At 37.4% G+C, this 26,968-nt stretch overlaps 2 protein-coding genes across 2 annotated transcripts; one reads left to right on the top strand and one right to left on the bottom strand.

Annotated features, from left to right (window-relative positions):
- Positions 1 to 2,245: 2,245 nt before the first annotated feature.
- On the top strand, positions 2,246 to 8,119 carry LOC146133523 (glutathione S-transferase omega-1-like). The gene is made up of 5 exons (XM_083396752.1): positions 2,246 to 2,426; positions 4,475 to 4,520; positions 5,431 to 5,580; positions 6,088 to 6,261; positions 6,768 to 8,119. The coding sequence occupies exons 1-5, from the start codon at positions 2,335 to 2,337 to the stop codon at positions 6,933 to 6,935; spliced, it is 630 nt and encodes a 209-aa protein (XP_083252878.1). The 5' UTR covers positions 2,246 to 2,334; the 3' UTR covers positions 6,936 to 8,119.
- Positions 8,120 to 8,816: 697 nt separating this feature from the next.
- LOC146133522 (complement factor B-like) lies at positions 8,817 to 25,671 on the bottom strand. Its single transcript, XM_083397776.1, has 19 exons — positions 25,430 to 25,671; positions 24,721 to 24,870; positions 23,687 to 23,905; positions 23,086 to 23,226; positions 21,905 to 22,081; positions 21,011 to 21,208; positions 20,357 to 20,542; positions 19,222 to 19,439; positions 18,355 to 18,496; positions 17,914 to 18,057; positions 17,019 to 17,098; positions 15,822 to 15,984; positions 14,979 to 15,139; positions 14,310 to 14,427; positions 11,348 to 11,472; positions 10,823 to 11,033; positions 10,247 to 10,403; positions 9,861 to 10,011; positions 8,817 to 9,014 (listed from the first exon to the last, which is right to left on the bottom strand). Exons 1-19 carry the CDS (start codon positions 25,506 to 25,508, stop codon positions 8,817 to 8,819), a joined length of 3,018 nt encoding a protein of 1,005 aa, XP_083253902.1. The 5' UTR covers positions 25,509 to 25,671.
- Between the last annotated feature and the right edge of the window lie 1,297 nt (positions 25,672 to 26,968).

Here is a 26,968-nt window from a genome sequence, read left to right as displayed (position 1 = left end):
TGTGTCGTATCTGATATACCCAGCGCCCAAAAGCTTTGTCATTCGCCATTACGCTTTTCTGCATTACGTACAAGTGGTAGGTTCGTTTATATAATATTTGAGGCAAATGACAGATATTTCAAGGGACGTGATGTCAATGCATGTGCGATTGCGTTGCATGAACCGCGCATCTCGTTACGTGACAGGCACCCAATCGCTTTTATTGTTTGTGAGAACACAGTTAGCATAGGGGTGATGGAGCGTGCATCTGTTGCTGGCCGCTGTGTGGTTTGAGATCATCATTGTGACCTTTGTTAAAAAGAGCTTGACTAAACCTAAAAAAACATAGAACCAATAAGGTAAAAAAACGGCGGCACAAAGTTTATTCTGCGCCTAGTTTTACTCCTCTTAAAAGAAAAACAGATCATGTGTCAGAAATGCACGCTAGTCTAGGAGGCATTGGCAGCGCAAAGGAAGCGGTTGTTTCGTCATGTTGTTTAGGTCTTATGCGCCGAAGTTATAAGCGCCGCGACATTCGTGCGTCTATTAAACGCTTCCGTTAATTTGGGGTCAAACGGTGTCGCCTGATGTGACATTGGTTCAGCGCAACCAACCCATTAGTATCGTTTCGCATGTGGTAGCTTTGCGAAGGTTTAGACTGTGTTTAAGATTTGATGGAGCACAGCAAGGTCAGCAACCTGGGCTGAATTTGGTTCTATATAGGAGTGATTTAAGTGTATGTCTGAAATTCCACCAAAGGAAAGTAAACAACTCGAAATTTCGTGTAACAACTTTGGAAGTCATAAACATTTCGGTCAGAAATTTTTACAATTTACTTAAAGCAACCTATTACCATTTAGTTATGTTCGATCTTAAAATTCAAGCGTGCAAAAAGCGAGTCACATTGAGTGGTTGGTATTTTGTGCTGAATCGGTTCCTGGTGCAAATAAGACCTTTGACAGGACTGCATAAGCTTACAGTTGGCGAATGCAATGAACATATCTATGAAAGATTTTTAATGCAATTTTTTTCAGATTCATATTACCAAGTCTGCCAAAAAAACGTTTAAATACAAATAGGAACAGATCTTTTAAGTTGATTAAATTTAAAACACATACTGCACTATATCTGATGATCAAATTCAAAACTAGAGTATTATGTTTACATCTTTGGGTGGTTGCATTGTCAAACGATGATTGAATTACTCTTTGGGCTATTTGAAAAATGTCAACGAAGAAAAAAAATGTTTAAGCTAGTTTCTGGAAAAGAATTACGTTTGGGTTTAAAAAAATTCTTAATGGCGGGAATGTAAAACAGTTAATGTCGCTTTAATTATACGGCTTATCCATTACTAATCTGCTCAATGGTCCTATGTCATTATGGTGCGGTGTCCAACTGCCTAAACAGCCGTTTCACCTGACACGAAGACGAAAATGTACAAAGACATCATTGAATGAGACACGTTTTAACCAGTGTACTTAACGCCGTTTGCCCAGCTCGTTGCGTTGTTTGCTTTTAAGAGTTGCTTCGCCGGCAAATTTGAGCGCAAGGTCATTTATCCTATAAAAGCCGGGTGGCGTTCGCGACTGAACTATTTACAGATGAGCAAGTGGCGCGGTTTTCAGGTAAGTGTCCACCGCGAAATTCAGTTCATCACTTTGGCGTGGATGGATTGCTAGTCTTGCCTCTACAGAAGCTATTACCTTACAGCGATCGTGATTTTATTAAAAAAAGGAACGCTACTGAGAGAATGCGGTTAATTAGTTTTTCGTTGTACAACTTCCCGAACCCTAACATTTGCAAAGTTCTTCGATTAAACCGTGCGCCAACCCTGCAAAATGGGTTTTAAGAATGCAATGAATTCAAAAGGAAAACATATATTTATGCCGGCAATTCTCCCGCAAGATGTTATGAACGTCGTGTCTTAGTTGTACGCTGGGTTGAAAATAGTTTCCAGAGATGACGCTCTGTTTTGTGCGACCAGTCGCTTGGTGTGCTTTCGCGATCACGTAGACAGCTCGCGTTCGGTCAATCTCTGCACTATATAAAGCCAGCCTCAGTTTGGAAACCTGATCATAATGGACGCCGATCCTCGCTAGACACTTAGTGCAATAAGAAGGTTAGCAGTTGTCAGCAGTTGAAACTACCAAACGAAAGTTACGCATCCCAGTTTGATTGCAAAAAGTGACAGTCAGAGTGACAGCAAAAGCAAACAGGACGTAACCCATTGCAATATTTGTCAGCGGTCGCGAGCTTTGTTTGTAATGCAAAGTTTACTTGTTTAGGATACTGTTCTATATAGATCCAATATTTGAAACAGCACCTGTTGTAAGTTATCGTCCGAACACTGCTGCAATGGCCTCAACCGACAAACTGGTGTTTTACAACCGAGAATGGTCGCCTATGTCTCAAGCAATCGAACTTGCACTAAAGGCAGCCAAACTACCGTAAGTAACAAGACTATTTTCTTTATTAAAGGGATTAGCTCAAACGAAGCTGTACAAGTATTGGTTGCACACTTGGACAACTGGATTTATTTTGGCTTTTCAAAATTAGGTTAGAATTAGAATTAGACCGGTCATGTTCAAATGGCGGATCGCGATCCGGTTCCGGATCTTTACAGCGTTTTGTGCGGATCTTCTAATGTAGTCTTGAAAAAAGATTTTTTTTTTCTACAGTGTTTTCATGTGAATACCAATTGTCAGTGTTGCTGAATTTTGTAAAAAAATCAAGCATAGAACGAGACTTCAAATGCTATAAATCTACGTACCGTAAGCGTTTGAGTATACCAGTCAGCGACGGAAAGCCCCAATTTGATGCCATTGTAAGATCTAAAGTCTAAAACAGGGATCGGCAATCTACGGCCCCCAGGCCGGATGCGCCCCGCTAATGTAATTCATTCGGCCCGCCGCCTCTTTGACAAGCTAGATACGAGTCCATTTTAAATACTTTTTGACTATTTTAACTACGTAAGTGCGAAAAACTTTCCCGCTTTGCGCGAATCATCTTTCTACGTCCGGCTTGTTTACATTTTGATGAGGTCTTTTGAACTAGAACAGCGCTTTGTTACCGTTAATGGAAAACGCATTCAAAAATATTGGACACAATTTGTTAACATTTTGTATTTTCGGCAATGTAATAAAAACTTGCAAGAAGTTTAAAAGAAATGCCGGTATACCTAAAATAATCGCGCTCGCTTCGCTCGCCACGTGCGCCCTCACTTAGAAAGGTTAACAAACACTAAACAACATTAACTATTAAAGTTATCGCGTTTCTTCAAAAAAGGTTTATTACATTTTTCATTAGTAGGATGGATGACGAAGTTTGGGCTCGAATTTTAAACCAAACATCGCCTTTTTTCTCACTTTGCGCCGACACTTCACTGTTTCCTTAAATGTAATTACACACGTTTTTAAGTAAAAAAAAGATCCGAGGTCCGCCTGATTAAAAGTAGTTCTAACTTTTTAATAACACAATTCTGAGTTAACATTTTGTGCGGCCCACACCTACAAAACTTGCCAACCCTGGTCTAAACCAACTCATAATTTTTCACACTGAAACAATCTTGGTGCTGTAGCACACTTCACTTTTGACTTTCACAAAGTTATTAATATGTTGAAGGGTACATTTACATAAATAAAGCACCATAAAAATTAAAGCGTGTCCAATATGTTTACTATTCGTATTTGGTGGATCATCATGTTGTCAGGTTTGACTGTGGTGGATCATGGCAGAAATCAATTGAACACCCCTGAAATAGACCATTTCATTTTTTCCAAATTAGATTACAATTAGAATTACCGAATTCTTTAAAAAACGAATTTCAACTAGAATTTGAGCTAGAACTACATTTAATTATTCACGATCAAACTAATTTAGATCGCGAATTATTCTAACAAGAAAGAGAATGGTGGAGATGTGTGTGCTAATTTTTCTCCTATTTGGCAAAGCGATGCTTTTAAGACTGTACAAATTAACCACAAGTCGTTCCAAACAATGAGTTTTAATTCAAATTCTTTGTTTTTACTGAGAGACTAAAAATGTCGTTGGACAAAGTAGAATTTTTGGTAAAATCCGGATTAGATTAGAACTAGAATTAGATCGCACAAGCAATTCACAAATTAGACTAGAATTCATTGAATTAGAAAACTAGAATTATCTAGTTGTCCAAGTCTGATTGGTTGTATCCATAAAACGTTTAAGATTATAAAACTCGGCGGCAACCAAATTAACAAACTGAGCTATACTATTAGATGATTGTGGTTAACACAGAAGTAAATTACTGTTTTCACATTTTCAAAGGTTTCTTAATTTTTATAGTGATATGTCTTTGGTGTACCGTTTTTTTAAACTGACAGCATTTTTTCAGTTAAGTAATACTCTCGAAATACATAATGTACTTCTTCGCGTAGGTAAAATTTATACCATGAGTTACGAGTTATAAGTGAGTTGTGTTCAAAAACGCAAATGTCTTTACTTGTGCTTTGATTTACAGATACGAAACAGTCAAACTAAACCCAACGGATTCAGCTGTGAATACGGTAAGGTATATTTACACAAGTTTTATTTATTTAACACCCTTTACGACTGCGCCGTGACTCGGCTGAAACGACTTATTTTTTATTGATGGCGCTCAAACATAGTGGCTTTATTTTAGCAACGAAACGAACAGTCAGTCTATTGTTCATCGCCGCACAGAGTTTAATTTCGTAACACCACACACGATCTTTCGTCATGCTTCATAGTTTATGACAAGTTAATTTGCCAAGTACGCTCGTATAACAGTTTACATTAAACATAACAGTTTACATAAAATAGCGATGTTCAAACTTTGCAGCAATCGAGCGGCTCTGGGTTGCTCGTGCGATAATCCCACCGCACAAAATGTAAGAAATAGATGTTTTCAATCCGTTGTGATGCGGCGCAGACCAATTTGACACCCCTTATTGACCACAATCATTTATTGCTATAAATTTGTCGATTATTTATTGGTATATAATCCTCTAACTTACTTTTTATGATTTTAAAATGTTAATGATTCGTGGACACATATCCAAAAAAACCTAACATATTGAGGGAAAACGGTTTAGCGATCATCCTTTTAAGTGTAACGTGTACACTGTAGTTTTTACACCGTATTTCTATAAAGTTCTGCGAGATGGCAAATTAAAAGTATCCAACAATTTATTTTGATTTGCTTAACAAGCAGGACGATTTTGTTGACTCTTGTCGTAAACTAGTTATAGACCAAATCACAATGAAAATTGACTAGATAGCCGTGTTAGAAGCGACTGTAGTACGTATATATGCATTGCAGCAAATAGTGTTTACTGTTTTTGTGCTAAGGCCCCAGTGTTGATGCGAAAAGCTTTACATTTTTTTAGTAACACGTTAAATTGTAAAACAAAAAAACAACTAGATCCTTAACCGAGCGCTCTATTCAATTTCCAGTTGCCAGAGCTCAGCTGCCGCGGAACAGCAATCGTCAACTACAGCCAAACTGTAGCGGCTATTTGTAATCTGGGCGGACAGCACATCTCTTCCTGTGACGTGTCAACACGCGACAAGCAACTCAAAGTGCTTGAGCACTTCGTCGACCACGTAAGACCGCCCTTTGAACTTGTGCGATCTTGAGCTTGCAAGTGGGTTGTTTACCAATGCTCCCAGAAAACGATGATAACATGTTGCCTTTCCTTGTAGCAGTGTTGTTGACACATCTGACATCACTTTGCATACATGACCGCTTTTTGTAATAAGCATACTTTTCGAATAGGTTCATTCTTCTTCCGAGAGTCGTTTAAGAAGACATTATTGCAAAAGGCGTTGTCTAAAAACGAATTTATTACGCTCGCTATTGACTAACCTCAAACCACCCGACAGTGTAATATTTAGTAACTAGGTATGCTATATGTCCCTACGACGAGCGTTGATTAAGTTTGCCTATAATATACGATATCATTTTTATCCACATTCAGCTTTAAAATTATTGTTTGCGAGTATAACCATCTTGAATTGCTGCATGTTGTTTGACGCACCTCCTATTTAAAAGAAATGCGCGTTTAGTTTTGCTCAACCATTTAGTTCAAAGCTTGTCGAAATTCCGCGCAGATAATTCCTTTCTTCGACCGCTCTGTCATATTTGCGGATCCCAAGCAAGGCTTCGGCATGTTCGTCGAAGCGATGTCCTTCCTAGAAAATCAACTGACGTCAAACGCCGGGAGGTTTTTTGGTGGTGACCAACCATGCTTCATCGACTACGGGATCTTTCCGTATCTCGAAAAGGTAACACAAGAGGCTTAAACTGCTGTTTTTTTTTTAATTATCTAAAAGTATCTTGTCTCGTTTGTGTAAGCCACTTCTTTCGAACTCTGAGTCTCCATATTTACAACTATTTGTAACAAGTGTTTTAATCTTTTTTTTATTAGTTGTGCAGACCCTTAAAAGAACATAACCTAAAATAAAGTATAGTAGGTTTGCCCAAAAATATTTCTTTAACGGCTAATTGTGCTCATGTACAATATATAAACTCTACTTGTAATCATTTTAGTTAATAAATCGGAATTATTTACTAATAAAGCCATTCATGTACAAGCAATGCCAAAATGCGAATCTTTAAATTTTATTCCCTTATAACGACAAAAGGCTAAGATAAAATAAACAACTTGCAAAAAATATGTAAACGAGTATTTGCGTTGCTGATGTCGTTTTTCAAATGGCGCCTGTGGCTTTAATAGCGATTGCTTGCTTCGTTTCAAGGCTGATCTAATGTGATATGTATTGTGTTACAGATTGGTACTTGGACTCAATCTTTGCAGCCGTCCCAGCTTCGTTACGTACAAGCTTGGATGAAAGCCATGCGAGAAATACCGCTAATTAGTGAGGTTTTCACGAGAGAGCATTCCAATGAAGCGAGACAGGTGTATGCCGAATTGGCTAAAACCGTATTGGCCGCCTGAACGAGCCCGGACCTGGCAATCATATGTTAACAAATTTATTGTACGCTATTTTGTATATATTTTTTTTTCATTATGTTGCCTGACCAACTGGAATTGCACCATACGTCGCATGTAAGAACCTCGTGTATTTTCTGGTGTCTGTGTAACTTTGTGGTACAATCTATAGAAGTTTGATTCAACATAGATTTAAAACTGTTCTGTGCTACAAGGGATAGCCTATATTTTTAGATAAAATATAACTCTCCTTAAGTATTTGACTTAGCATTGCAGAAATATTGTTTACATTATCGACATTACTGTTTTTCAGCAACATATAATATTTCGTGTTTGTTTTGTCGTGCATTTTGTTTTAGATACGCTTGTCTTGCGAAGTTTATGTATATATTTGCCGCATTCACCTTTTTGCGCTGTAAATGTTGCGGCATAATATATTACCTGTTAAATTTGTGCTTGGATATATTTTGTGCAGTGTTTTGATCACAAACCTTTCCTGTCACTACTTAAAAGTAACAAACAGGCACGCCGGCTCACATGCGAGACTTTCATGCACAGTATTAGGTCACTGGTAATATCATGTCATTTATGAAGTGTTTGCCCTGTTTTCAAGCATTGAAAATTTGCAACATTAAAATGTTTTTAAGCAAATTTTGTTAATTTTTTTTGCCATTTCTATTAAATTGGTTAGTTTACCGCCTGCTGAAAAAGTTGAACAAACATTGGCCTAGCGTAAAGTAGCATCATTACATTGAAAAGAAATATTATTGATATGTAATGATTTTTGTAGTATGAAATGTATGTTAGAAAAACAGATTCTGCTCTGTTATTGATATAGTGTCGTTGAAAAAGTTGATGTACACGTATTGTATGACTATAAACAGTAAGTGTTATGTAATAACAACTTGCAAGTAAATCTGTCCTGTCACAAGGGTTGAAATCCGTACCAATTTAGGCCTATGTGAGAGTAATTCTTTAGCTTGTGTTTTTGTTAATGTTTCGTAGTAATATGCGACTTTTGTGGCCCAACGAAACTATATTTGACCATTCATGCGTCATTTTTGACTGTTTAAAATAATTAACCCGATTCCTTTTTGATAAGTGGAAATCAGTCGATATACGGCGAACTTGAAATTGACATCTTGCAGATATTCTTTCTCACTTATAATAAAAAATAAAATTGCTTCGTACTTTATCATCTTAGCTGTCAGCATTGAGCGAATTTAAACAAAGTGCATTAATTAATTTTCCTCATAGATGCCATTAAGTTCATAACCATTTGCGGACCACGATGATTATAATATCGTTAGGTACAGTAACATAATTATTGGAGAGAAGCATTGGCGAAAGCATTTTAGGAATACCAAATTGAACAAATGACTGAAACATCACTGATTAGATTAAATTTGAGGCTACTAAGCAAAGAAAATGTTACATTAACATGTCAAAGCGTCTTTATTTTACTCGTTTTTGGTGAATTTAAGCAATTTACTTAATTTACTGCAAGAATGCTTTTTATAAGAGTTCACCAAACCAGCGTTTTATCCATGAAAGCACAAAGCATTTACTCTTATTTTATCAACTTCTACACTTTTATACACATGTTGTCATGCTAACAACGCAGTAATAGAACACTAAAATAAAAAAGGGTTACGACCAAAAGTAAACAGCTAACATTGCTTTTGTCTTAAAGTTTAATCTTGCTATGGTTTATGAAAGGCTATACGTCTAGTCTACGTTAATCACTGATAGTTTTAGACACTCGTGGGCAATCAGTTTTGGTTGTCACGAACGAATTTTTACACGTTTTTTTGCATTTTAAGGCTTCGTGAAGCTTAGTTTCTTCAATTATAACTGGGGATTAGGAACGGGAGGTTGTTGTGGTTGTTATGGTTGAGCTGGTGGTGCTGGTCGATTGGCCGCCAGGGTTTTCTTTACCCAACCCATGATTGCTGGTACTTTGGTGTGGTATCCTGGTATCTGGCGAGTCACACCGTTCACTTGCTGATTCAGTCCGCATCCGTATCCCCAGCTCACGATTCCAAGAAGAACTGAACACTTTTTCTCAGTTCCCGGGACCTTGACCTTTGGCGGAAGGTAAAACAATTGAGAAACCTTTATAGAATGTGATATTACAATCATAAGTGGCGAATTTCACATAGACTATAATGAATCACTCATTAAACACAGATCGAAAGTTACTCGGCGGATTTTAGGATTTCTTGTCTGTAATACAAGGTATTCTAATAGGTACGGTTAGAGAGACTTTTTTTGCCATTTCCCTAACTGTGACCGTCAATCCGAATTTCAAGCAAAAGCACCGGTTATAAAGCTCCCTATAAGGATGTCCTATCTACTTAAAACTTTAGTTCGATACTGATAAAAAATTATAACAAACTAATTGAAAAATGCAATGGTATTGTTTACTAGTTACTAGGCCAAAATTCGCTTTGTTTTGGTTTATCTTCTACTTTTAATGTAATATTGTGTTGTAATGACCTAAGTCAATGACTTTGACTTTTTTTAAATGACTGGATTTGACTGAAGTGGTTTTGTTAAATTGACTTGACTTGAACATAATTCATTAAGTTAAATCACTTGGGTTAAAATTAGGTGCTGTCATTTGACGTTCTTTTATATTACTTTGTTCACGTATAGCAATTGCTTGCTATATTTTGATTTATTTTTTCTAGTTTAGAAATTGTTCATAATTGGACGGGTTTAATCAATTAATTAGTTAAATGCTTTGCTTTTACATCAATGACTTGACTAAGAACTCTTACGTTTGGTCGTAAAATAGCCCGAAAAGTAATTTTCCGTCGGATCGGCACCGAAACCACGCTAGTATCGGACGTGGACCGATACTATTACTATCAATGGTTATCGGGTATCGGTTCTGATCCGATATTATCGGACATCCCTAGCCGTCACCTCCTTAACCACGGGACCGCCGCTGTCTCCTTTGCACGAATCTACTCTCTCGTCCAACCTTCCGCTTGTAGCACAGGACATTGAGCTTGTATAAGGAACAGCTGTCCCATCTTTTTTCTTCCAATCAATGCTACTCCGCGATATGTTACAGCTTAAAACAAAACAGGATTCGTTACAGCCTAAAACAGAACCTTTTCCAAAATTGTTCCTTTGAAGAGTCTTTCCGTGTATAGCATCAAACATTTACAAGCAATCAATGCCACTACTACAGTTGCGATACTACTACAGTTGAGATTGACAAAAGCTCTGTTTAAGCAGCTACATTGAGTATTGGACCCTGATCGCAAAGTGCCGATTTGCTGTTTAATAAGGAAGTGTATACTTACAATTGATCTGATCGAATGGCGATGAGTCCTTGCTTTAGAAATTCTGAAGGTGATGGTTTTGCACCATATAACAATTTACTGACATGGCCGAAACCAATTACAAAGGCGGGTATCTTCTTGTTAACATCTGGATCTGTACTTTCGGCCAGCCAGTCGCCTGAAGTTAGAAGAAGTTACATTTTACTGCAGTCGTACTTATATATATTTTAATGCTGCGGCCGGCTTCCGATTTTTGCACTTTGAGAAATTTTTAAAGTTGTTATGGTAATATGGGGCTATTGTTTGTTCACTCAAATAAAAAATTCTGTGACGAGTCAGAGGTTCTCCAAAATCTGTGACGAGTCAGAGGTTCTCCATCTCTTATATAGACTTTTAGTGCTCGTCTAATTTAATTAGTTTAAACGTGCTTATAAACTTAGTGAAAACGATCAAATTTTGTGTTATATTTGTTAGTATATCTCTCACTTTTCAGTGTAGAAAAAAACAGGCCGACGGTAATAGGCAAATTGTTTTCCCCCCGTAATTAAATACCTTTTGAATCAAATGTAAATACCTAAAATTGCCAATGTGTCTTACCTTCGATTTTGCATTTCTCTTCTTCGGTTTTGTTTCCAGCCAACAAATGTTTTCCGTCAATTTCCTGCTTTAAAATCGCATTAGCGCACGTGTTCTCCATGCAGGGCAAGCAAACCGGTCTGATGTGAGGAGTAAAGACGATAGACTCAGGAGCGTCCAACACAGGAAGCCATTGTCTACCATTGAACACCATCTCCGATCCAAGTTGAACCTGATTAAACGGAAGGCAGACTTTCGCTGAATTTACTTGATTAGGGTGTCACTAACTAAAACAGAGATAGAGCCCTAATACAATTCTTAAATTGACCAATGGTTTTTGCCCCCCCCCCCCTCCCTTAAGTAACTAAAAAGTTGGTTCTCATCTTGTCGGTTAATTTGCATACCGGGTAAAAAACGACTTGGTGAGTTTACACACAAACCTACAAACAGAAAATGTAAACATGATATTTAGTTTAGGTTTTTTAAAGCTAAACAAATATATTTGTGCCATCGGCTATCGAAACTTTATAAAATATCTTGTCTCACCAACGCAACATCGTGATCAAACGTAAGCTGGTTGTAGGTGCCGTGAAGAATAATCTTTTTTGCTCGATGCACTCTTACCAGTCTAGAGAGTCTGTGCTCCTTTTCAAGAGGGCGGTTGTGCATGGCTACAACGAAATTGAGAAAAAAAGAGTTTAACAATGCGACGATAGACGCAAACGCTGTGACATTTATAACCAGGGTTGCCATACCGTCCTTATTTATAAGATTTGTCCTTATTTTAAAGGGACAGATCTTAGAAAACTAAAATGTCCTTATTTATAAGAAATGTCCTTATTTTCGTCTTGCGACCTTATTTTGTCTTATTTTTAACCTTGTTTTTATATGTCGAACGCTCTGCTTTAACGCAGTAAATATCACGCCACTGTTGGGGCATTGTGACGTAATACGGACTATTAGTCGTAAACAACCACAACAAGTTGACACATAGGAAAGAAAGTTAAATACCAGCGTTAGATACTAATGTGTGACAGTTGTTAATGGGGAAATGAGTGCAAGGCAGTGTAGTCAACACTTAGATTAAGCAGTAAACCTATAAATGATAAATAACTTTATCTGAATTACATTACACGTACAGTTTTAGCTTCTGGTAAGGCTTAATCTGTAAATCTGATAAGTTAAAATGAGCAAGCGTAAAAACGTTTTTCGTGACGATTATGAGAGGTGATTCAAAGGTATCAAACGAAGCTTGAAGGGCGAGTATTTCGCACACTGCAATATCAGCAAATACGACATTAATCTGAAGGCCATAGGAAAGAACGCTATTTTACATCACATTGACCCCAAAACACAAGAAGTGTGTCATGATGATTAATTCCAACCAGTCGATGAATATTTTTTTCACAAGTCGATCAGCGCCAAAGACCACAGACTAAAAGGCAGCTGCTGCTGAGGGTACCTGGGCATTCCATACTGTCAAACACCTCATCCTTTTATGCCGATAATGCGCCAGTGAATTTTGAAGGATCACAGCATAGTGGAAAAAACAACGTCTTTGCTCGTCTTAAAGAGCAAACATTGAATCTGATCCCAGTCGGCTGCCCTGCTCATATTTTGCATAACGCAGCAGAAAAGGGAGCAGAGCGCCTCACACTTAACATAGAAACAATCCTAATAAAGATTGGTAGCCACTTTAAAAGCCTAACTGGTAGGGCAATGATGCTCCAACATTTCTGTGAGGAACTTGATAGCAACTACTCGACTCTACCAACTTACACACCAACTCGATGGACCACACTTGATGCTGTACTCGAGCGAATGGTCTATCTATGGGAACTACTCAAAGCGCATTTTCTTTCGCTGAAACATCCACCAAGAATATTGGAGGATTTCTTTAAATCAGAAGAGTCACTGATCATCGTATTATTCCTCCACAGCGCTCTATTGCTTTTGAATAAACCACTGTTACTCTTGCAAAAGTCAACTGCATTGTTACACACAGGTTTTTTTTTAAGGTTTGGTTTGGTGACCGCTAGGTAGTTTCAAGAGACCGCAAGTGTTTCATTTAAATACCAAAAAGTTGCACGTCCAAAATTTGGGAAACCGCTGGAGAAATTTGGGGGACCGTTTCGGTCCCCCAAAACACCTTAAAAAACACTGGTTACCCAAACTGGCAGAGATGATTGAATCTTTCAAGATCAAAATATTACAACGCCAGAGTTTAGAGTTTTTCGGAGCAACATCAGGCGAGCTACTAAAAACAGTCGATGAAGAGCATGCAAAGGTTCTTAGAGCGAGCTTCCAGGAATTCTACACCATTCCCTTGGAATATATCAACCAGTGGTATCGAGTTGGGAAGCATCCAACGCACATCAACTGGACCCTGCTGAATGATTAGGCAGTCGAGTACGAGAAAGGCAAGGCTTTGGCGAAGCAAGTTGATCCACTAATGCCAATGAACGATGGGCTGTTCGATGAGGTCTCGGCTGTTAACGCTCTGCTCAAGAAGATTCCAGATGATGTGTTCCGCAAGGATGGCCCTGAGGCCAAGTGGATGAAGATATTTACAGGAAACAACTTTTTTCCGCTGCTCTACAAACTGGTTAGCATCATTTTCTCCCTTCCGGTCAACAATGCGTTTGTGGAAAGAGTGTTCTCTCTTGTTTCGGCCCATTGGACCAAGGAAAGGAACAGACTTAGTGAAATGACAGTCAAATTTCAGCTACAAGTAAAAGTAAACCTAGACCTGAGCTGTCGTGAAATCCACGAGCAAAAAGTATGGAGTGTAATATGACACGGCTCATACAAAATCCAATGTATGTCAAAAAACGTCTTTTAAATGCTAATCTAATTTTTCGGTTGTCCTTATTTTTTGGTCCATGTCGATGGCAACCCGTTTATAACCAATGGCTGAAGGGGGTCTTAGAACTCGTGATTCCAACAGTCTGCTTGCGACAAACTAAGAAAATCGAAATAACGTGCGCACTTTGTACAAAACAATAATATTATAACATGACTATAGCCCATAATACACAGCTAAGCAATATGTACATATTAATCTATTATAATATCGTTTTTCGAAAATATGATGTGCGTGCTGGCACTCCATGCTTACCTGCATCCTATTTATAATATACTATAGGCCATTTTTCCTAACCAAAAAAAAAAATCGTAGCACACGTGCTACTGCATAACACGTAGAATAACTTCAATATGACACAACTGTTCTTAATTTACGTTTTGCGAGACCAAAGGTTTGTAGGGCCGAATTAGGATTCTGACGGAAGTGCCTTTAGCTATTTTATGACGCTAGGGTCCGGGCCACTAAGAGCTGAGTCATTTGCAGTGTTAACATGCTGAATGTGAATACACTACATTGACACATAATATCATGGGTCCTATGGTCCTATGCCGATTAAAGTTTTTATACAAAAAAACGCGCCTATTCTGTGCCAGAATAACTTTTATAGTTGACTGAGACCAATTGTCATTAATCTACATTTACCGAATGTGATGAGAATATTGTTCACATCATCCAAGTTGAAACCATTGAACAAATGCGCAGCGGTAAGAACCCATTGGTTATTGATCAGAGATCCGCCGCCGCGGATTGACTTGTAGGTCTGAAATATTAAAAAAAGATTAATCGGATACATGCATCAAATGCAAATCGCGGTGATCGCAATTCGCTTTTGCCTGTGCCCTTACTACCGAGGATGTAATTAGCCCATTTAAAACATTGCTTTTATATGTATGTATAAAAAAAAATAATATTTTTAAACAAACAAAATCATTTTTGGGGAATTTTTTTTTAAATGATTTTTCGGGCCAGGTTTATGCCGGGCCAGGATCGCTTTATTTATTAATTTGCGGCAACAGAGCTTTGCTTTGCCAAGTGGGAAAGAAATATTTGCAGGTTTTACAATAATTTGGGTCAGGTTTTCGCCCAGAGGTTTTCTCCCGAAAATTATGTTAGGTACTATATTTGGCCGCTCAATGTTCTCATTGTTTGAAGTTTGTTCATGCTGCCTTTATTCTAGTGTTTATTTTTTTGTTTTTCGATTGCAGGTTATACTTTTAAAAGCAAATTTTGTCATTCCGACATGCTTTTAAACTTAAACATGCATGGATACCGTTAAAGGATAAATTTGCCCTTTCACTACACTGTACTCACCCTTACAAGGTTACCAGCCATATTGGAAATCAAAGCAAACCAGGGCCACGCCTTCTCTGAAGCTTTGACACCATCAAGAATGCGCCCAGCCCTTATAACTTCGTCTGCTGCTTGCTTTATGACTCTGGAAGTATCGCCGGCTTGGCCGCATTTGCTGTAGTCTGCCAAATGCAATCAGACGTGTAAATGTCCATATAATGTTGACCCAATATGTAAAACCAAACAACCTAAGTCACAATACATTCTAATGCAGTGTTTCTCAACCTTTTTACGCAGCAAACGAAAGAATAGGCGTAGGAATAACAGCCAAGTTTTGGTGACCCAATTATTTTTACTGAACGTTTTGTCAGCGAATTAGCCGTAAGATATTAGCATAAGTAAGTTCGAATTTAATTATTGTGATCCAAATCTTCGTATGGCCTTTTCCCTTTTCTTAACCTTAAAAGAGCTTTCTCTGAACCAATCTTAATAAATCTATGTAATCCTACTGCGGTCGTCAATCAACAAAAATTAGTTGTGACCCATGGGTTGAAAAACAGTGTTTTATTGCATAGGCCTACGCTTTTTTGAAAAACAGTGTTTTATTGCATAGGCCTACGCTTTTTATCACCACGGGAATAAAGTAAAAGTTATTTATAAATATATATACTAGTTTGAGTTGGAAATTAAGTTGAAACCTTGGTTCACGTTACTCTTTTAAACAAAATTCTTATTAATTTAAGTCACAATTACGATTAAATTTTTTCCACGTTTTTAGATTACATTACAAACACGTGGCATCATGCTATATTAATTTAGTGCAACAATAACCGGCATACACAATAGACGAAAAGCGCGGCTTACCAATTCGTGCATCTGTTATGTTATCCAGGAGTTTCCCGATGCTGTAGAAGTTATCAATATGGATAAAGTTCTCGGGTTTATTGAGAGAAAGTTCCATAAGTTCTTTGTATGCATCACTTCCGTCGCGCCGTTTGCAATCCTCGCAAGAAGTTATGCTATAAAACTGCAAATATAAAAGATTCTCTAAATTATGACTGCCTAACCCAGGGATAGGGGGTTGCCAACCATTTGAGCTATCTGAGATATATTCAAAACACTACAAGGTATATGTTGAACATGCGCACTTATACTTTAATACAACTTTTCAAGAATACTAAAGACAGTCGCCTTTTTTAAAATCATATTTGACTTACCATTTTTTCTCAACTAATATTAGACGTTCAGTAGAAAAAGAGTGGCCCAAATAAATGATAAAAAAATTCATTCTATTTTTTGCATATGTTTCGGCAAGTGCTTCGGCCTCTGCCAGGGGTTCTTAAACTTGTTTTACCGCGGACCCCCAAAATATTTTTTTGGCTTCGCGTAGACCACAATAGGCAAAAATATTTAAAAATGACGTCTTGAATTTACGTCACAATACAAATAGACTTCTAAAGTCTGCTGATTTTTGTCCAAAAATTTGAAAGTGAAATTGAGTCTGAATGCATTCAGTGCAATACCGTTTTTTAATTAAACTGTTGTGTTTGATAAATTGATTACTTCTTAAATATACACTAATATTTCAATTAGGCTTTTATGGACCCCCTAAAGCTAGGTAGTGGACCCCTATGGGGTCCATGGACCCCAGTTTAAGAACCCCTGGTCTATGCCATCTTCAGTGGGTAAAATGAGGTTGAGATAAACGCGAATTAGTGGAAAAAGATGCATCTTTTTTATTTTGGTCACTCCTTTTCTACTGAAGATTATGAACAGATCCATGTTAAGTGTTCCTAAATATTAGACGTGATACACGAAAAGAAAAACTCACTGGTTTCAACCCTTGTTTCAGGCTCTAGGTTTAAAATTGGTTAATGACATCAAAAATGGTAAATGATTTTGTAATATACGGAGAAGTGCAAATAATATCAATATTTCTGTTTATTGTTGGTAGTATGAGGACTAAGCGTATGCTAATCGGCTGTTAAATGTTCAGTGATATTGTACGAACAAACGACTGGTAATACCACAGTGTTTGGCCAACCATGTCATGCACTATACCTCCGGTGGGTTATCTGCGAAGTGCCTTTCAACCATTTCTTTCACAATAGGTCCGGGATCGTCACCAACAGTATGTCTGCCTGTCGACAAAGTGTTAAAGACATTTAATTTGAAAACTTGACTGCGACTAAGCTTGGTTAAAATCAAGGATTCGAACCAAACCCGCATACTCATTAAATAAACCGTTGCTGTTTTTTTTTAGATATTTCAATATTGAGCTGCATGTTTTTTTAATACGTCACAAAACTTTGATTCAATACAAGTTATAATTCAATAATATTCTCTGCATTTATTTATTTAATCACAATTAAATTGATTTAATCACTTTTTTAGGTTTAACGCAACTATATAATAGTGTATCCGAAACGGAACTTAAACCTTTTTTCAAAACAAATTAAGTCGAATACGAACAGGTGAACCAGAACTAAACCGTCGAAAAAAATTTTTAAAGCTCAACAGAACCTTTTCAACTCTCTAGTTCAGTGGTTCTCAACCTTTTTTTAGTGACCCATTTTTTCGTTGCACAAGTAAAAATCCTGGGGCCCAATAAATGTTTTTGAAAAAAACTATAAAATAGGTTTAGAACAAAAACAGCAAAACATGTTTTAAAACAGATTATTTCTTAAACCGTGCACTAGTGAGATATTAGCAGCTGAACAATAAATTTACATTCCTTCTCAATTCCTCCCCAATTCATTATTCCTGTAAAATTAAGTATAGTGACACAAACGAAGCTAAATTCTTCGCGAAATCTAGCTTTTATAAATTGGTCTAAAAATGTGAGCCATGTCCCACTGGTTGAGAACCGCTGCTCTAGTTGAAACCAAACGATAAGTCAGACACTGCGTCGAGTTGTGTTTAAAAATCCTTAGAACACATCTTTACTTGATCTTACCATCTGTAACGATCAACACGTGCCTTTCCATGTCAGTGACATTGTTGTCTTTGCTGAATTGGTAGGACAAGGCAAGCATCTCACGCAGTTCGGACAGTGCAAGATAAGTGGCAGTTCCTCCACCCAACTCCTTCTTGTAGTCGTCTGTAATATAAATGATGTGGCAACCACAATGATAGTAAAGACATTTGGACACAATGACAGCTTGGAAAAGTCTTAAACGTTTATGAATTTACATTGCTGAGTATATTAGTAAACAGCTAGCTAAATATGATTTGCATGCAACTCAAGGCCATCAAAGCTATAGTAAAAATATTTATTGAATTTAAACAATAGTTATACAAAGTGTCTAAATAAAACATCATTATATTACCATTACATCTCAGGCTAGTGGAAATTTCTAGGCAGAATATGCTAAACTGATACAATGTTAGCATATACCTCTATCATAGATGATTTGTCTTAACTTTTCCTTCACATTAACGGATGGATCCCGTAAACCAACGGTGTCGACAAGCACTTTTGCTCTTGTTGCAAACAATATCACGGCGTACTCGATTTTGCCGGTGGCATTCGCTTCGAGCTGTAACAATTTTAAAGCTATGTAAAAGTTGAAATGTTCTAACGCGATTGAAACATGACTTTACTGAAAAGGTAAAAAAAAAGAGTTTATATTACCTCCATGAAGGTACCTATATAGAATAATGATTTTGAAAGCTTGTGATTTTTACAGATTAAGCCCGATATATTACGCTTACCCAACAAGATACATAAATTAGACCAACTTGTTTTTCGTTGTGGTTATTTTGTCATTTCCTGGGATAATATACGTTTTGCGGAAAACCTAACCGCTTATTTACCTGTTATACTTGTTTAAAATGTTTCGACAAAAAATGATTTATTGGGTTTTTTTCACTTTGTATAAATACTATACATTCTCATCCGGTACTTTGTTTAATGAAACACCATAGGGCTAATTTCGCGTTCCATTGAACGGTATAAAAATGCATTAGAACACTAACGGTCTAATGGTTACGTACAAAAATATATACGAAAATAAAACATAGAAGTGTTTCCAAATATTTAATACTTACTTAAGGAACTATTCTGCTTATATGTGTCTTTTTACCGAATCCTTTTAATTTATTACAATATGACCGTGAAGATTCACAATTATAGAAAACGTCATTTCAAATCATTATTCTTAAAGCCTAACCGTTTGCTTATTAGCTTATATGCTTGTTAAAAACGTTTCGGCCAAAATGCTTTATTGAGTTTATTTCAATTTGTATAAATGTACATCCTCACCCGCTCAATAAGTTTTATGCAAAACGCAAGAGTGTTGTTGAGCTCATCGTTATCTACGCTCTTGGACAAATCAATGAGGAAAAAGATCTCGTGGCCACCAGCGTGGCCGGCTAATATAGTCCGTCCAACGCCGCCTTGATTCAACGTCGCCTTGATGTCGTCGGCGCTTCGTTGTAATTTTTTTATCACATCAATGTTCCGGTCGGTGTACCTGGGGTCTTGGGAGAATTGTACAACAGTTAAAAGCTTATTGGAAGACAAATGTAGAGGAAATAGAGTTGTAATGACTTAAGTTAATGACCTGACTTGGGTAATGACTTAAGTCAATGATTTGGGTAATGACTTAAGTCAATGAAGGGACTTGACTTGGGCAACTGATGACTTGAACTGGGACTTGACTTGCTATTTTTAGAAAATACTTGAGTTGGACTTTTTATTTCACAAATATTTTATTTCACAAATAACTCGACTGGGACTTGTCGTTTCAAAATGGCTCGTTTAAAATCTGCGAGCAATTAAGCATTGTTGGATTTCGCAATTTAGATGAACACCTAAAACATGTTTATTCTTGTGATTATTCAAGATTTTCTTCTACCACATTCCTGCAGCTAATCGAGTGTCTTTGTTTTTGTTTAGCCAGATGTTTTATTTGTTTAACGAGTTTTTTTATTGCTTATACCGTGCGATATCTTCTATGTCCTCTTTCTTAGCCTATACACTGCATTAAAAAGTAATGTTAATACTATAGTATTTGAACGCAGAAAAACGACATGTTTTCACACGTGGAAAATTTTTGAGGTCAAAAATCTAGATCAAATTATTGCAAAACAATAACAAAAAAGTATAACAAAATTGTGATATTATTGCTTAAAGGGGAGTGTTCAAAAACAGCGAGATGACTGTTTTTTTTCTGTTTTGTTGTATCTCTTTCAGGCAATGAGCTTTTCTACCTACGTATAACTAAAATTAACATTTGTGCAACAGCAGTGCCACGCAAGTTTGCGAATTTTTGAGGCGACCTCGTTATTTTGTTTACAAACGACTGCGTTCGTTATGCATATTGCTAACAAACAAATGGTACAATGCTATCATAACATCAATACAAAGTGAGGAATAAATTGCACTTTCAACTTACTGACACATTTCGGAGCCCCATTACCACTCCACTGGCGTAGAAAGAGACATTGTTGTATCCTGTCACCGATCATCGCAAACCCGTCGTCGCAACCAAATGTGACGTGCTTGCCAAAACTGTAGTCAGATCCCTCGACAACATATCCGTTCACGGGTACACCGGGATTTGGACATCGACGCTGGCCATCTGCAGCAATTATATGCTCGTTTTTAAAGGAACTGGCTAAGGTTCAATTTACCGTACGGCTTTTTCCGAAATCCACAAATGCTTACCTGGAGTTATTTCTCAAAACGTGGCCTAAGATGTTTAGTGTTAGGCTTTTGACCGATTGTCAAGCAAATTTACCCTGTATTTGCATATGCGAAAGTTGAAAATATAATTTTTATCCTAGGTCAGTTACATTATGTCCTTCGAGTTTCGTTAGCACTAAAAAAAAAAAAATGACTTCATTAAGAAAGATTTTGGCGAGAAAATATTTAAATAAATCGATATTTTTCGGGTGTCAAGAAATTTCTTAAATAATTTTGCATAACATTTAGGAAAAACATATTTTTATAATAGCTGAATATATTTCCTTTTGCTGACAAAACACAGCTCTTAAGGTGAGACAATCCCGATAAGTAAAGCTCACCAAAAACAGAAAGCACTTCATACCAATTAAGTCACAGACAGTCAGCACGCCGCTCCATCGTCCATTTGCCAAGCAAGTTCTAGTTTTACTTCCGAGAAGTTTGTAGGCATTTGGACAAGTAAAGTTGAATTGACGTCCGAAGTAGTGATTGCCTCTCACGTATTTGCTAATTCTGCCGCCTGTCTGCTCTATCGAATCATACGGATCGCCACAAATCACCCCTGCGAATAAAACAATAACTTAAAGTGTCAGGCCGTTGGCTTTTCATCCGGGGTATTTTGTTTGGTGAAACACCATCAGGCTATTTTGTCTTTCCATTTAACGGTATAAGAATGCTTTAGACCAGTGATTTCCAAACTATGTGCCGCGGCACACTAGTGTGCCTCAAGAGATTGTCAAGCGTGCCACGAAACCGTTTGTAATTTTGGAAAAAAAGTTGCTTTTATGCAGTGTTCAGAGTTTAATAGAATGCTTTATAACTCTACATTGTAAAAGCAAATTTGTAGGGTAAACAAATACCGGAGGGCTGAGATAGGGTTGACAGTGTTTTACGTAGATCCACAGCAGGGGTTCTTAAACTGGGGTCCATGGACCCCTTGGGGGTCCGTGAATTAGTTTTATGGTGTCCATGAAAGCCTAATTGAGCTGCTAGTGTGTCTTTAAGAAGTAATCATTTTTTTAAAGAAAATATTTCAATTAAAAGCAAAACGGTTTTGTCCTGAATGTATTTAAACTCCATTTCACTTTCTCATTTTTCAGACCGAAATCAGCAGAGTTCTGATTGAATCGTGACGTCAATTTATTACGTCATCTCTGAAAGTTCCTTGCCTACCGTGGCCCACGCGAAGCCAAAAATATTTAGGGGTCCGGGGTAAAAAAAACGCTTAAGAACCCCTGATCTACAGGTATTTTCCTACTTTCGCAATGAGGCTGGGTTCCGTCGTAGGTGCCTCCCCCAGTGCATCTTTTGGCTGCTGAGCCGTATTCCAGAAAGAAGCCTTCATCGCAGGAATAGTGGGCCACTTTGTAGAAGCCCTCACCCGTGTATTCGATGGTTGCGTTTGGACTTGAAGGGGCCTCACCGCACTCCATACCTTAGATAGATTTATGATTCAGAAAGTGATATTGGCGGGAAAATATTGTTTTTTGGATACAAATGTCATTAGGTGTCAAATAATTTAGTTTCAAAATAAAACCCGTTTACAATTTTATTTTTATTTGCTCATTTCAGGCTGTAGGTCTGAGCCTACAGTATTAATTTTCTACACAGTAAGTCTTCAAAGATTAACCCAATATGTCGATTAATTTAGATTTTTCAGCAAACAAGGGAAAGCTATAAAACGACAACCTGCGGTGAGCTTCGAACTCACGACTTCTGTAATACGGGGACCGTCCTTCTACAAACTAAGATACCTGGCTTAGCGGGAAACGGGGGGAGAAATAAGCATGATAAAACTTCTTGCTGAAATCCAGTACAATTGCATTTAATATGGTTGTTTAACATAATTAACAATTCCTATATTCTTACCAGCTTCTCAAAATAAGGATATTTAAGTTCGTTTTTCAACAAAATTTTAATCTTACAACCCTGCTACGGACCGGTAACCAACTCCTCGCAAACCGGTACCGGTCCGCGCACCGGCGTTTGCCGACCACGGGTCTACGGTATACCATGTCACGTCAATCAAAGAAACATGCACATTGCTCATACATGTAGGAAATCTGTGTTCTGTTACTTCTTAAGACGTCTTTTGATCAACGATTGCGGTTTGCATATCATAGTACTCAGTAAGTCTCCACAGACTAACCGAATTAGGCAATTTAGAACTTTCATGCAAGCAAGGTCGGACTAGACAAACAGCTAGCCTGCGGTTAGGTTCAAACTTTCGACCGTCATCGACCTACTAACTGATCTACACAGGCTCAGAAAGGATCAAGTGGCTTGATTCCGTTGGTATGTTAAAGACCCGGTGTAGTATGGTATGTAAGCCGTTGTCGTTGATAAAAAATCGGCTTCAGAAGGGCTAGATCACAGTTGTTGTGTACACGTATGTGTATGTATCTTTCTGGTAACTTATTGTTCCGTTTCATTTTGTACCTGGATTAACACAAGATCTTCCGCAACTTCCATCGCACAAACATTGACTTGAGTCCGTACAGTCCGCATCTGTTTCGCATTCGGCGCCACATACCATTCCAAATTGTATTACGTTCGTCATGTCTTTCGGCTGACAGGAACCTAAGAAAACAGTCAGTATTTTAAGTTTCACACGCTCGAATTGAGTTCTTAAAGTCTTCGAATATTACTACCACAACCCTGTAATGCAAGCATACAGCATCGTAAACAAGTCAATTTTAATTACCTCAAGCCAAAGTCGAGTCATTCTCAAAGTACGAACACAAATCAAGTCCTAATCTTTAGTTACCCAACTTATGTCCTATAGTCAACGCATTTTATTAGCAAAACACTTACACGTCAAGTCATTATTATTAAAAGTGAACGTTGTAAACTACAAAAAAATAATCCATTCATCTCTACAAATTTTAATTAGCCTCAATCAAAACAAAGGCCAATCAATATGATACATAAGAGTTTAGTCTGGCCAGGAGTTTATTCTTCACAAAATACTTTAAAAAAGTAAAAACAAATAACGAGAAACTGTTAGCTTCTACGAAAAAAATCAGACTACATCACTCACGGACACAGATGTCGTTCCCAATGGTCCAGTTTTTCTTTCCATGGCACATCTTTGGAATGGTGGTTTTCGATTGAAAGCCGGAGTTGCAGGTGTACTTCACATAGTCGTTGATGCTGTACGGGGGATCAAGAACGAGACCCGGTCGTCCGTTTGGCCAGATACGCATAATGGACATGTAATTCATGTTCGGGATGCGCGGTGGAGCTGTGCAATTTTTATCTATACAAAAAGTATGTTAACGGAAAAATACACATGAATTCCGTCGAAAAGGTGAAACAACAAAAAATATACAATAAAACACTATTGGACTTCGGAAGGTCTATCAAAATCATTCCTGACATTGGAGACTATTTTATTCCATCAATTTACAAAAGTGTGCAGCCTCAGTGGTAAAGCAAGTCATTGACAACAGATAGCACTGCGTTCCAGTTTATCATTATTTTACTGTAAAGCAAGTAGGCTACGTTTATTTGTTATAGTTTTTACAGTTATGTTTTCTTATATAATCACTTATTTGGCAGGCGACACCCAGGGCCAGATAAAGGTTTTCATGGACCTGGGGCTGTATGGAATATAGAGGCATATTGGTCTATTTTCATTCTCTTTTTTGTTCCAACCAGTTTAACTTGAAATAATATTGATTTATTTGCTTATCAACCAGATTCAATTAACATGTTTTATAGCTTTAGGATTTAGACATAGCAACACATCTTTGCATAAGAGCTTCATGTTGTGAAGTAACAAACACGCACTGACGTCACAAGCTTATGGGCCTATTTTTTAGGACTATTTTTGGCGATGGGCCTATTTTTGGTGGGCCTGGGGCTACAGCCCCCTCAGCCCCCGCCTTAATCCGCCTCTGGTGACACCACAGAAGAAAACGGGGTTGCTTTCATGCTAGTCTACAAAATCAATACGACACAGACTTCACAAAATTCGCAACCAATAATATATAAGTTGCCATTTTTACGTTATATTTTCACCAATTCCCTTCGAGATTTTAACCGTTCCAGGAATAATTTTCAACGACTTACCTGGCATCATACAAGACATCCCGCATTCGTGGTCACAAGCACATATTCGTTTGCCCCTGCATTTTTTGTCGCCCGGTTCGTCACATTTTTTGCGACAAGGACGTCCAACTGCCCGCGCTGCCGTTATGTTTCTTGATGGGCATGGAGCGGCTTAAAATGCAAAAAATTTCAAATTAAATACAGTGATAATCAAGTAGTGTTTTCAAGCTAGATAAAACGTACACTTTGTATTTTTTGTACACTGAAAATAAAAATAAAATACGGCCGTGCATTTAAATAAGGAAAACATTTAAAAAAATCAAAAGGTAAGGCCCTCTTAGAAATAAGCTTTATTTTTGTGTTTAGAAATGCCTTTGAACTTTCACGATACTAAGCACTGCGTTGACAAATTGATTTGCTATCAAATGTTAACCTATGTTATCTAGTAATGGAACCATCGTTGATGATCGCTACCAATAAATATCAAGTATCGGCTATGATTGAACATTACCAGAGAAACATATTTCCCCACTATATGCTCCAACACGAAATTAATTGTAAGTCTACTATCAAGTTTCGTAACATTTTTTATGAGGTATCCGCATTTTTTTACGGTGAAATGCGCAGGCCTGCTGTGTGGCTTTACAGCAGCGAACAAAACAAAAAAATTAGAAAAATCATGTTAGCCTAACCTTTTCCGTGAATGTGAAAAAAGAACAAAGTTACTCACGTGTTAAAGATGAACTGGCAGAAATCCCAAAACATAGAACACAAACAAAAGCTATCACGAAAATGGCTACCTTTTCCATGTAAATGCTTTCTTGACAGTCACGTTTTTAAAGTAACTTATTTTGTCCAGCTCGAAAATTAGCTTCTATCCCTTTTGTTTAACTTTTTACCTGTGGAAATTATAAGCATTTGCGTAAAATTACGATTACGACTTTGCTCGAAACACATGTGTTTCAATATATTAATTCTGTAAGTCTGCATCGTTAAATATCTCCAAAGTATAGCTGTAGCGAGCGTCTGCAAAAGTCACGACAAAAACAAGGGCATGCACTCTGAAATGCCCAGAGGACTTGGAAATTCCAACGACTGATTCACAAGGCTTCATTTTCTTCGACGCTACTACTTGCTTTTAAACGTCTTCTCGTTTAATCACCTGCCTTCCAAGTTCTTGTGGCTTCGTTCGTAAGACTTGCTAATGCTTCAGGCAAGTTAGTCTAAACACTGTGAGCGAAAAGGTAGAAGTACAAATATTTTGTGATCGGCAATTTCTCAGGCAACAATGTGCTACGCAATGCAGAGCTGTTTAGTACATTAACTATGCACTAAATTATACTGCGGAACAGCTGTTTTCATATGTTTGGCGGTACACCTTCAACTAAAATTTTCTACCAAGAAACAATTAATCTTGAAACACATGTTGTTCTTTAACGAACCCATGCGTAAATATAAATATGCCTTTATCTTGGTTAAATTGGCAATACTGTCAATTCAAAAGGTTACGTGACGCCTTGCTTACATGAAAGAGATTCCAATTTTGCAAGAATAGCGGCAATGGTAGTTTGACTTCTGTTTAGAATTCAAACCTATAGACCTTATTCCGAGTATTATTCAGTATTTGCCTAACTTTGGTCTTATTCGGAGCTGTGCGTTTTATCCACCATAATGTTTTCTAGTTGTGGCCTTGTTTCCGGAATACAACTTAAACGTGCTTAGAAAATTTTATTGGAAACAAAAATGTGTTTCCATACTATTCGCCACGTCATACATTTTGTAATCGAATTTTTAGCATTGAATTAGATTTATATTCGTCGCATTTTTACCGAATGTCTTTTAAGAATGTACGAGTTGCCTTTCAAGCTTAACCCGCTTCAAAATCGAGGATTACTCATTGTTTTTGACGTTAAGTTGTGCCTCAGGGCAAAACTTTTCTAGCTGATAACGCTTTTTGTTGTTTGACTGCACACTTTATGTATACCTTGACAAAACTGATGAAAACGCTTATGAAACCGTTTTGAGACTTTTTCGGCATAGTGTTTCGATTACTTAAGGTTTATATTTGCAACACTTTTTGACTACCTATATTAAACTACTAATAGTTTGTATAGGTTCCACAGGGCCCATATGACAATGGTGCAGCGAAAATAGCTAGAATATCAATTTATAATTATTTATGCTTAGTATTGCCCGTTTTAGGCAAAAGCGACTTGATTAAAAAACGATTTTAATAAGCAGCCAAAACCTTAAGTGAACTCTAGGCCCA

The sequence above is a fragment of the Ascidiella aspersa genome, chromosome 9, assembly GCF_963924565.1.
Source record: "Ascidiella aspersa chromosome 9, kaAscAspe10.2, whole genome shotgun sequence".
NCBI lineage: Eukaryota > Metazoa > Chordata > Ascidiacea > Phlebobranchia > Ascidiidae > Ascidiella > Ascidiella aspersa.
Note: the sequence above shows the minus strand (reverse complement) of the source record. Positions and strands in the feature narration are given on the sequence as shown.

Excerpts from the sequence above, each read along its gene's own strand:
- LOC146133522 (XM_083397776.1), bottom strand. The coding sequence starts at position 25,508 with ATGGAAAAGGTAGCCATTTTCGTGATAGCTTTTGTTTGTGTTCTATGT. Across the intron at positions 22,082-23,085 it reads AAGATCTTGTGTTAATCCAG|GTATGGAGTGCGGTGAGGCC; the intron begins GTACAAAATGAA and ends AATCTATCTAAG. Across the intron at positions 9,015-9,860 it reads GCGGTCCCGTGGTTAAGGAG|GTCAAGGTCCCGGGAACTGA; the intron begins GTGACGGCTAGG and ends CTTCCGCCAAAG.
- LOC146133523 (XM_083396752.1), top strand. The coding sequence starts at position 2,335 with ATGGCCTCAACCGACAAACTGGTGTTTTACAACCGAGAATGGTCGCCT. Across the intron at positions 2,427-4,474 it reads CTAAAGGCAGCCAAACTACC|ATACGAAACAGTCAAACTAA; the intron begins GTAAGTAACAAG and ends TTTGATTTACAG. Across the intron at positions 4,521-5,430 it reads CGGATTCAGCTGTGAATACG|TTGCCAGAGCTCAGCTGCCG; the intron begins GTAAGGTATATT and ends TTCAATTTCCAG.